At 39.6% G+C, this 12,355-nt stretch overlaps 1 protein-coding gene across 1 annotated transcript in view; it reads left to right on the forward strand.

The window, feature by feature from the left end:
* The window catches only part of LOC142106874 (IgGFc-binding protein-like), a 56,226-nt gene extending 44,719 nt beyond the window's left edge, over nucleotides 1–11,507 (forward strand). The window contains exons 15-21 of the mRNA XM_075189913.1: nucleotides 123–687; nucleotides 1,618–2,198; nucleotides 3,029–3,599; nucleotides 5,562–5,761; nucleotides 6,951–7,325; nucleotides 8,927–9,216; nucleotides 10,549–11,507. Of these exons, the coding sequence (XP_075046014.1) occupies nucleotides 123–687; nucleotides 1,618–2,198; nucleotides 3,029–3,599; nucleotides 5,562–5,761; nucleotides 6,951–7,325; nucleotides 8,927–9,216; nucleotides 10,549–10,558 (2,592 nt within the window). The 3' untranslated portion in view covers nucleotides 10,559–11,507. The remainder of the gene's footprint in view (nucleotides 1–122; nucleotides 688–1,617; nucleotides 2,199–3,028; nucleotides 3,600–5,561; nucleotides 5,762–6,950; nucleotides 7,326–8,926; nucleotides 9,217–10,548) is intronic.
* The last annotated feature ends 848 nt before the right edge of the window (nucleotides 11,508–12,355 follow it).

A 12,355-nucleotide genomic window follows, 5' to 3' on the forward strand; every position in this document is an offset into this window, starting at 1 on the left:
CAATAATAAAATAAATGCATCATCTACTTGTTAGTTTTGTGCCACTATTTCTCACACACACACATACACACAGACACACACACACTTAACTGTCTGTATTAAATATGTTTATTTTTTATTAGGTTGATGGTGTGTTGATGTCCTTGCCTTTTTATTATGAGTCAACAAAGATCGTAGCTTTCACGTCAGGAGCAAATGTGATTGTCAAGTTAGATATTGATTTAACAATGACTTTTGATGGATGGAGCAATTTGGTTATCCGATTGCCAAGTACATACAAAGCAGCCGTTAATGGTTTGTGTGGGAACTACAATGGAGACCCCTCTGATGACTTCACCATAGATGAGGGTGTAATAGCCAAAACTCCTGAAGAACTAGGAAACCACTGGAAGGTGGGAGAAGTAGAGGGATGCACGGCTGAATGCTCAGACTGTTCAAAGTGCAGCGAGAAAGAAAAGGAAGTCTACAAGGGTGACCAGCATTGTGGACTTCTCACCAAACCCGATGGTCCATTCAGCCAATGCTATTCTTCCATTGACCCAACTCCATACTTTGACAACTGTGTATTTGATGCATGTGCCTACAAGGGTCACCAACCAATTGTCTGTGCCAGCATTGCGTCCTATGTCTCTGAATGTCAAAGAAATGGTCACATAATCAATGAATGGAGGACACCATCTTTCTGCGGTAATGTTTTACATTTTTAATTATAACGAGTTTTCTTCTTACTATTATCCTTTATTTATAAATAATATATTACATAGCACTGTATAGAGTTACATCGTACAAATAAATATCATACAATGATATGAAACAAAAGGTTAAGTTGCCCTTGCTCAAATGAGCGTACGATCTAAGCGGTGTAGGGAACAATAAATTCATAAATGAGTGGAATCACAATTGTGGAAGGGGAGGGTAAACTGTGTGTGGCAACTGTAAGGCAGAAGCATTATCAGATACCAATATTAAAGCATCATTGGCGACTGACATTTCTGGCAAGTTGCACGGTTAAAGTCAGAAGAGACAATGGGTGCTGGAGAAAGATGAACCAGTCCTTGTAGAATCAAGACTGTCCTTCACCATTTAAATCAACTAAACCTCCTTCTTATTTTGGTTCTGGAAACAGCTTTAGCTCTTGTTCCACGTGGGCACTCCTATGGTCAACCACCAGCTTGGAATACCTGTGTGCCCGTTTTTTTTCCTTTGGAATCATGCTTGCTGCTGAATACAGAGCCAGAACACTTGTTCCCTATGTACAAAGTTGTAGAAGCAGCTGCTGTAACCAAGGAGGCCACAAAGGTCACCAAAGGAGGAGCATGGATGGCAGCAAAAATCATGGTTGAACTTACTGAGTCCTGTGGCGGAACTGAGATGGTATTCCAGTAGCAGATTGCAATTTATGCACGGTTCCAGTAATTTTTCTTAGTAGACACAATGGTGATAGTACACAAAAATGTATTTGTTTGCTTTAATTAAAATCCTGTACTTAATTAAGCTTTTGGGGCAAGAGAAAATTATAGACTTAATTTGTGGTCAAAAAGACATGAAAATGTTGTTTGCACTCCTGTAACATTCTATGATTAATTCATTTCTAATTCTCTCATTTTGGGTTTACAGAAATGACCTGCCCCAAGAATAGTCATTATGGGCTCCTTGGGGATGGATGTCCGGCCACCTGTTTTGGTCTCACAACTCCTCCAGCTTGCGTTAAATCCCAGACTGAAGGGTGCTACTGTAATAATGGCTTCATCCTCAGTGGACAAGATTGTGTGCCTGTTCCAGAATGTGGCTGTGTTTATGGCAACACCTATTATAAGTTGGGGCTGGAATTCTACACCGACAATCTGTGCCGGAGGAAATGCACATGCGGGCAGAATGGCATCACCACCTGCGTGGACAGCAGCTGTGGAGAAAATGACGAGTGCAAAGTGGTGGACGGTGTCCTAGGTTGCCATGCCAAAGAGTTTGGGCAATGTGTAGCCTGGGGTGACCCACACTATATCACCTTTGATCTAGTATACTATGACTTCCAAGGCACCTGCTCCTACATCCTTGTTAGAATTCAGACAGACCGGGTAAACTTCCTGGTGACGGTAGACAACGAACCATATGGAAGTGTTGCAGTAACCAAATCAGTCACTGTGACCTATGAAGGTCATGTCATACGCTTGGAAAGAGAGAGAGCCTGGACCATAGTGGTGAGTGATTTAATTGTAATTTTAAATATTTAATATTTATCTTTTTCGTTTGTTAATAACACATTGGTAAATGTATAATCATTTTTTTATTATTTCCATTAACTTATTTCCTTCTGACATTTTTTTAAATAACTGTATATGGGTGAAGTTTTTAATGGAAAATGTTGATTATTGAAAGGTTAATGTACAGTGGTCATGGCACATATAGGTATTTACTTGTTAATGGTTTGGTCTTAAGGCCTTTGCTGAAAATCCTTTTATATGTTTCTGGTTGAGCTAGCTACCCTGTCCTAAATATTGTACACCACTGGTAAATGTCATAACCTGGCAAGAAAAATGTATTTTGAATCACAGCCACGTTTGTGTGACAATGTGTGCTAACGTTAATGAATGCATAGGTATAGCTCAAAGTACAACGGTCACCTCTGAAACCATCCATAACGATCTACCCTACAACTAAAATTGGCCACTCATTCATGGTTTTTTTTAACCTTAAAACCATACTTTAATATGTGTGGCCTTTGAAATGATGGTTTCTGGAAAATTAAAATCCAGATTTGATGAGCAAAATGGAGAACTCAGTCAATGATCTCCCATCGTTATGCGTGTGGATCACCAGTTGGGGACAATGTATAGGCAACTTTGGTGATAGAGTACAGTAAACAATACCATTTATTTTAGAAAGATATGAATAAATCGGGTAGAATAACTATTAATAACTGTCATTGTTATAGCCCTAGTAGATTTCTGCTTGCAACCACCCATTAAACTATTTTCTTGTAAGAGTTGTTTGGTTATTTGCATTTTTGTTGGTGTTTTTTTAATCTCAGGTGAATGGAGAGCGATACAACCTACCCTGCCAGTCGGAAAATCGTATATGTTGGGTAACCGAAGAAGGAAATAATGTGATTTTTCATACTAAAGCCGGTTTTAAGGTACTGTTTGATCGACAGTACTATGTTTCCGTCTGGGTACCCAGTTCATTCTCAGGATTGACCGAAGGGCTCTGTGGAAATTACAACAAGGACAGTACGGATGATTTCCGTCGACCAGATGGTACCAGAGTCACTGATCCAGCGGTGTTTGGTGCGTCCTGGGCAAGAGCTAGAGATGGGTCTAATTGCCAGGGATGTACTGGAGATCAATGTTCGACCTGTACTGAAGCTAAATCCATTGAGGCTAAGTCACCCACCAAATGTGGACTGATAACAGATCTCCAAGGTCCATTTAAGGACTGCCACGTCCTGGTGCCCCCAGAGAACTATGCCAAGAGCTGTGTGTACGATGTCTGTGCCGGGCATGATGGTCAGGATGCTCTGTGTGCCAATTTGCAAGCCTATACGGCATTATGTCAAGAGAAAGGAGCTAAAATAGGAGCCTGGAGGGATAGTGCCAGCTGCCGTAAGTCGTGTTCTACCAATTCTTTGATTCGTTATAAATTAATACCTGCATTCTAATGGCTATTTTGAACATTAATGTTGGGCTTTTTTCCCGCAGTAATTGGTTAATTATTTTTACAGGCAATACGTTGATATATAGGATATATAGTTCTCAAGGGTTTAATTGGAGCATGAGATATTTCTTCTTATCACAACTTATCGCTACTATTTGATAGTTTGAACATTGATGGCCTTCTTACCTCTTTGTCCGTTTTACCCAGTTTGTTTATTAGTTTACTATATTTGTCCCCAATTGTAAAGTGTTACGGAATATGTTGGCGCTATATAACTAAATGATGATGATGATGATATTACCATGCAGATTTGTCTATTTACAAAGTATATTTTTTAATGTAATTCCTTTTCACAATACTCTTCTCCTCTCTCTGAAATATACTCCACCTATTTATAATAATGTATACCTTGCCAACACATTGATGAACAGATGATGTCACCTCAGACCCAGATCAATCCATTAATTTATTGATTTGGAGCAAAAACACGCATTATACTGGTGATGCTGATCTGGTTTCAAAATGTATTTAAGATCTCTCTACTAAATAAACATTTTCTGAGCAGTGATGTCAACCCTGGCAGTGTGATGATACTCACTCTCTTTTCTTTCCCAAGATGCAGCCAAACCTCTTGTAATTTATCTCATCATCTCCCACCACAACTACTGTAACCTCCTCTTATCTGGTATTCTGCTTATATATTCCTGCTTCAATCCATCCTAAATGCTGGGCAACACTGATCTTCCTCTCTTGATATATCCACTGAAGCATTATTATTATTATTATTATTATTATTATCGTAGATTTGTAAGGCACCACAGTGCTCTGAAGCGCTGTACAGTAGGAAAAATAGGACATACATAAAACAGGGACATACAAGGTAGATAAAAAAAATGCAGACATGAAAACAAAGAGTATGGAGGACCCTGCTCATTAGAGAGCTCACATTCTAAGTGGAAGAGGGCACAGCTGTAACGAGGAGCGAGTGTGACTCAGAGTGGAGATTGAGATAGTTGTGAGGCTGCATTAGAGGGTATAGTGTTATCTGGGATATGGTCATCTCTAAAAAATAGATGGGTTTTCACCACTCCACATATCCTCCAGAATCTAATTTATATTACTCACAGTAACCTACAAGACTTCATTCATTGCAAACCTCATTATAAATACTCTCCATCATGCCTTTTTAGATCTACATGTGGCCTGCACCTCGCCTGTTGTTTGATAAGAACCTCACCATACCACCAACAAGACTTCACCTGTACAACTATCCACCTTTGAAATTTCCTTCCATGTCTGATCAGACACTCTTCTGGCAATCAAATTTCTAAACACTTTCTGAAAACGAACCCATTTAGAGCCTACCCTTCTCCCACCTATATTACTCTAAATGCTACACCCTCACACCTACCCTACTCCTACCTATACTACTCACACTGGTACACCCTCATACCTACCCTACTCCTACCTATACGTTACTCACACTAACTCACTCTCACACCTACCCTACTCCCACCTATACTACTCACACTAATACACCTACAGAACTGTCCCAATCACCACTCTGACCCCCACCCGCTGCTCTTGTCCTTGCTCTGTCTTTTTCTCTCCAGAATGTAGCTCTCTTATGAGCACAGCCCTCACTACCATTTGTTTTCGCACTATATTTACTTTTTCTACCTTGTATGTTCCTGTTTGTGTATGGTCTGTTTTCCCCACTGTCTGACACTGCAGAGCACTATGGTGCCTTACAAATCAATGACAATAATAATAATAATGATTGAAAATGAGCCGTGGTGCTTGAGAAGACTGCCCACTCTGTCAGTTTGTTTATGTCTAATATACAAATACTTTTTACTGCAAACCCACCTGTGCCTTAGTAATAATACTAACCTGTTAATTCTGCACAGCACACGTTTGTCAGTCCAACAGCCATTACGAGCAGTGTACCCGGACCTGTGACTCCACCTGTAGTGGTCTCCTTGCGCAAAGCTTTTGTACCAGCAGATGTTTTGAAGGTTGTCAGTGTGACCCTGGGTATGTGTTCGATGGAGACAAATGTGTAACAATGGATATCTGTGGATGTAACTTCAATGGAAGGTATTTGAAAGTAAGTCCAATGTTGGTTTAATCAGTCACTTACCTTTTTCTTATTTCCCCAGTGACTGGTGTATGCTTAAATAAATCATCAACAGCTTTTATTTGGGGGGGGGGGGGGGGGGGTTCATTGAATGTTTAAAATAGGCCAAAACATGCATTTTGAAAGTATAGTCTCTATCTTATCTGTAACAGTTTCCTATATACTCTTTCAATTAGAATGTATGTAGCCGTCACAATTCCTGTGCATCTTTGACAGGCCAGGCATCTCTAATACCCCATTCACACTGCCTCAATATTCCGGGTTATTGCCAGGGAGAGCCCTGATGAGCCGGGTCAAGGCCGAGTGTGAACGGGTCTCCTGCATCTACCGGGTCGGATGACTAGGTAATTAGACCCGGGTCTTTTGCAGGGTCCGACAGATAACAGTCTGAACGGTGAGACCCGGGTTAAAAAATACCGGGTCACATCGACAAGTTTTACAAAGCTGTAAAAAAAACAACATCACAAGAGATGCTAATCAAAGCTCCTCTTGTGATGTTGCCAGGGAGACCCGGACAGACCCGGGATCAATGTGAACCCGGTCGACCAGGAAATTTGCCAGGGTGGGATGTGAACGAAGTATAAATCTCCATCTATGACTCAACCAAGCACTGGTGCATCAAGGTCTTCCCATCTTCAGGTAGGAGCTGATTAGCACATACAAATTAAAACACATTGAAGTCAGCAAGATGAAGCACCAACAGGGGCCAGGCAGGGGAGGGCTGGCAAATTTTAGCCAGGGGGGGCAAGACTCGACTCAGCAGCCTATTATAACGAGAAAAAAATGCATGTGGCTCAGTGACTCAGCACAAGATAGCCCACTCTGGGACCAGCCCGGGGGCTGATGACCCCTGCCCCCCAGCCCAGACTACCTCTGGGGCCAGGCCATAGACTGAGGGCCACATAGGCAGATGCGTGGGCCCTTAAGGGACTGCAGGTAATGTGAGGGCTTTACACACTCTACTAGAGGTTGTATACAGTAAATTGTAGCACATGGAATAGGAGTTATATTAAGAATAGATATTTTGGGTGTATTGTACACATTTTACCCCTCCAAAGTTTACAAAGGTGGTCGTAATCTTTATATTATTTTGTTGAAAACATAAATTCTCCATAGAAATTCCAATTTCCTTAAAGCTGACATTGTTCTTCTATCTCAGGCAGGTGAATCTGTGGTTTCTGAAGATTGCAGTCAGCGCTGCAGCTGCCAGTCTGGTGTTGTGTCCTGTGCCAGTATAAGTTGCGCAGCCAATGAGGTGTGCCAAGTGAGAGAAGGGCTGCGCAGCTGCCAGCCACGGGAATCTCAATGTACCCTAAGTGCTGACTACCACTTCACTACTTTTGACGGGGTGTCTGGAACATTCCCAACAGAAGGGTCGTATGTGATGTCATCAACTTGCAGCAAAAACGCAAATGAGCATTTTATAATTGTCGTTGACGTAAGAAAATGCAGAGGAAGGACCAGTAATGGAATAACTTTGCACATCTTTACGTCCCAAGGGCTGATATCAGTCAATGGAGAGCAAGAAATCTGGGTGAGATTTTACAGTTTCTTATTTTAATATCAATAGATGAGCACGGGTAGGACCAACACAAAATAAAGACAATACCTTTCATAGCTAGCATTATAGAAATCCAACTCCAACATTTAAGGTAACCTATGTTGACCAAGAACGGAGCTTTAAAAAATTGCATTGTTTTTCTATTTTTCGGGATCAAAGCAACAATTTTCTGTTTTAATCATCTCGACTAGGTTGCAGGTGTATCTGATTGGCTTACGGCCTTTCTGAATGGTGCTCGCTGACATTTGGTTATTCGGTATAATTGCCAAATAACAGAAGTTTCTCAACTAGACCAATTGCATTTGTAATGCCCAGAAGGGGTTTTGTGTTAGTTTAGTAGCATTGTACAATATCCAACAGCAAAATAGGATAGAAAATGAGGAACGTGTGCATACATTTGATTTAAGGGCCAAACCATGATAGATATCCTTTCTTGGGTCGTCATGTAAGGTTGGACGCAAATGACCCAAAAATGTAGACTTGTATTGCGTCCGAAAAATGTGCAACTTGTGTAGTACATACAGTCGCATGTTTAAGTGATTCCCCCAAAAGTACGCCCATCACTAGCGATGCTAGCCTAGGATGGTATTAGCAAAATTGAGGGGATTGAAAGTGCGGGGTACTTCCGACAGTGCCAATACCAGCACGAGGTAACACCAGCCAGGATCGGTGGCAGTATAGCAGGTAAAACCGAAGCGTGGGTTCCTTCTGCCTTAGAGTCAACTAGACCAGGCCATTCAGCACAGGGCTAAATTTCCTAATGGCACTGGGTCTGCAATAAATGCACCCCCTTACTGAAAGCACTAGGGCTCATCCCACAACCCCGATGTGGTGGGTGTGGGCTAATAAAAAATTTAAAGTAATATTGAAGCATTACAAATCTGCCTTATTTCCCTGCAGTAACCTACATGTTACAGATATCATTACGGTACATGTGCAAAATAGATCTCTATCTTGAATTATTTCCCTTAAGATTTTCCTTTGTTGCTTTCCGTTTAGAACACTAGAGAAGACTCTAGGCAAGCCGTGAAAATGTGATTTGATCTTCACTAATACATATCCCTGGTCCCTCTCTTCTCTCCCCCCTGCTTCACTGGCTCCCTTCTGTGCCTGTTTTTGTTCACCCTCCCTTAGGATGTAAGCTCTTATGGGCAGGGCCCCTCTCCCCTCCTGTCTCCATACCTGTTCTTCTGCTCCGTCTTTACTCCATATGTCTGCCCGGAGTTTCTGAAACACTGGTACTTTGTGTTTATTGTTGTGTACTATGTCACCCTGTATGGTCTACTGTTTGTACTATGTACAGAGCTGCGGAAACCCTGTGGCGCCTAACAAATAAATGATAATAATAATAATTATAATAATAATAATAATAATAATATTAAATGATGTTTTTGTATCTATGTTAAAAAAAATTATGGGAACAGTAATAATTGGCTCTAATAATGCTTAATCTAAATAGATAGATAGATAGAAGGCATCTTGTACATTATATCAGTATATTATACAGTATACTCTGACATTATTAATGTCATATGTGTAATTTATGAATAATGTTTTCTGTTCATTATCTATAGTTAAATGGACGGGAGCTGGAAGGCTCAAGCGTTCTCGGAGATGGCGCTGTAAATATTATGTTGTCCCGAACCGAAATATCTATTGAGCTGCATGAATTGGTCAGAGTGCGGTTGAATTTAAATGGTAAGGTCACATTGATTGTCAAGGAAAAATTAGCCGGAGATCTTTGTGGACCCTGCGGAAACTTTAATGGGGATGCCAACGATGATCTGCGTCTGAAGAACGGAGACCTGTCAATGGACATCGAGTACACTGTCCGCTCCTGGACTGCAAGATACCTTACCACATGGTAAGAGCTGCTGACTGTTAGATTATAAAGTCCTGTTTATACATTTTAACGGCTCTGAGCAACGGTCCACGGAACAGACACCATGCTTGGCCAATACCCGGGATCCAAAGGGAGATCGTCTTCAATGTTTATTTGCAATGCAAATAAAACTGCAGAGCTAGAAAGTCGGCATAACAAATCATACAAAAACACAAATCACGCATAAAAACAAAACAGAAACATACCAGGTTGATGGAGAAGGTACAGACAGGTAGAACAGACCCTGCTTGTGAGAGCTTACAATCTATATTAATGCTTGGGTAGTGAATATGCTACAGTGATAATGCATTGTACAAACAAGAGTTATCTAGTGTAACCTTTGAACTATGAGCTATAAACATTGACAATCCAGTACCTCATAGATACTCTTGCTCAGAATATCTTTATCACTTTTAATACTAATGATTAGTAACATTTTCACTGTTTAGAAAAACGACATTAAACTAAGTGACTTATTCCATGGTAATCATGTACATACATTCCTGTTTTTAATGAATCCCATGATTTTTGTTTTTGCTTTTTCAGCCACTATCTGACATTGGGCTGCAACTCTGCTTTCTGTCAACTAATGCTTCTCCAGCTGTTTTTCCCAATTGTATTTCATTTCATCTCAAAGTAACAAACTATTACCATAGCCCAAGTAGCGTAACCCAACACTTATCTACCTTACATTTATCTTCTCATAGGTCACTTAATATTTTGTGAAAAATTTATGGTGGAAATTTCCTTTTCTGCTCCGTTTTAATAAACATTAGTGTCATCAGTAAATATGGACACCTTACTTCTTAGGCCACCCTACAAGGTCATTAATAAAAAAAATAATTTAAAAGGACAATCAATACAGATCCCTGTGGTACATCACTAAGGACTTTCATCCAGTTGGAATATATTCCATTTCTAACGATCCTTTGTCACCTGTTCTTCAATCAGTTCTTGACCCATGTACGTAGTTTTACCCCTAGACTTACTACTCCCATTCTATGTACCTTACTGTTATGTAGAACAAAATCCAACTCTATCACATCAATTCCGCTGCCAAGATCTCGTTTGACGTTTGCCTCTTCAGAAAAACTAATTGTGCTCGTTAGCCATAACCGATCCTTCACGAAAAAACTGCTGTTATAAAATAATTTTCTACAATATAGTTCCAATTTGCATCACTCACAATCCATTCAAATAATTTACCTACAACTAAAGTCAGGATCACAACTTATACTTTCTTTTAAAGAGTATCACAACAATTTCAGTTTGAATATTCAAAACTTTTAACAATGTTTATTCTGTTTGCTTTAGTTCGGTGTGAGAAGATCAATCTACATGTTTCTTTCAACGACACAACAAATCCTCTCTCCTCTTCTTATTACTTCGCTGCAAGAATCACCTGCTCGTCAAATGTGTTTCCTGAGACAGACGTTTGCTCTCAATGAAACGTTTTTACCTTGGAAAAAAGTGCTCATTCACCAATAGATTACGCATAATTCTATTGTCTTGTCTTCCGTTATAGAAAAATGTATTCTTGTAGGAATGGAGATAAATCTAAAATAAAAAGAAGCCAAAATCAGTTCTATTGTACCTTGCCTCGTGTACCAGAGTGATTGTCTTTACTCTGTATTTTATTTCTAAATTGGTCAATGCACATTTCCATATTTTTTAAAAACTACATACCAATGCCGAGTCACAAACATATTGTAGTGCTAGCATGTAAACTTTTCTCTTTCTTTATCTGTCTATCTCAGATTTGTTTTTTAAATAGCCATCACAAAGTCTGTTCATTGTGATATGTCTATCACATTGGCCTCAAAGTTCAGAGATTATTATAGCACCTTACCAATTATAGCAAATATTAAGTATGTAGATGTATTTTTTATATATTATCCATCCTTAATTTCCAATGTATAAAAAGCTACATCATTTAATGTCAACATATGTTAATTTCTTAGCCTCCATTAAGTTCCACTTTAGCTGAATCATTATCTTCAGTAAATAAAATGTACAGCGTTATATAAGATATATTGTCACATCAGATATTGTGAACAGTTACTTTTCTGCATAATTTTGACAACATTATCAAATTGCTTTATAGGGGAGCATGCTATTTTGGATAAAGAGCACGAATTACGTTTGTAGTTGTTAATTTCTTACTTTATATGCTTATTTCTATAGAAAAAAATATTAGTGATGAACTATCATTTTCGCTGATGTAATCAATGCTAAACATAAAATACTTAATAAAAGCAAAAGTTTTGATTTTGGACCAGTATCGATCTAGCCTTTATGTATAATCTTGTACACTTGTGCAAATCTTATTGAAAAAGTATGAATGAATCAGAACAATTAATTTCTGCACCATGACACATTAAAAATTATGCAGAGAATTCTATTACCTGGATCTAACCAGATTTAAATCCCAGATGACTGTACCCTGAGAGGGCACGGATAATATCAGCAGGTGGCAGGGGAAGGCTGGCAGATTTTAGCCCGGGGGGGCGAGAACCGACTCGGCAGCCTATTTTAAAAGAAAAAATATGCAGGTGGCCTAGTGACCAAATTAGCCCACTATGGGACCGGCCCAGGGAGTAGATATGCCCCATGCCCTCCAACCCAAGTGTCTGCTAAGCACAAATTTACTTGTGTGGTCTGACTGCGGACATCCTTTCTTAGTCAAATACAGATTGTATCTTAAGGAGTCTAGCTACAGGACTAAAATTAAGGCAATAGAGGACAATGAACGTTTCATTGCATTTGCGTTTGCTCTATTTGAATGGAAAATAAGAAAAAGAAAAAAATATATAGATATATATATATAAATTAAGCTCTTTCAGTTCAAGTGTAAGCATGAAAGACCAGTGTACCTAGTTATTCAATAGATAGTGTGGGGTAAATTTATCAAACCTACTATAAATGAAAAGTGGAGGTGTTGTCTGTAGCAACCAATCAGAATCTAGCTAGCACTTATCATTTCCAGAAAATGCTAGAATCTGATTGGTAGCGTTTGCATATGATTAATGTGAGCTACTCCACAGGTCAGGACAAAGTGACCTCCTATCCCACAAATTGCCTCCTTTGCGGAGCTGCAGTGGAAGCTTCTCCATACGGGCTC

This window comes from Mixophyes fleayi, chromosome 11 (assembly GCF_038048845.1).
Source record: "Mixophyes fleayi isolate aMixFle1 chromosome 11, aMixFle1.hap1, whole genome shotgun sequence".
NCBI classification, from domain to species: Eukaryota; Metazoa; Chordata; class Amphibia; order Anura; family Limnodynastidae; genus Mixophyes; species Mixophyes fleayi.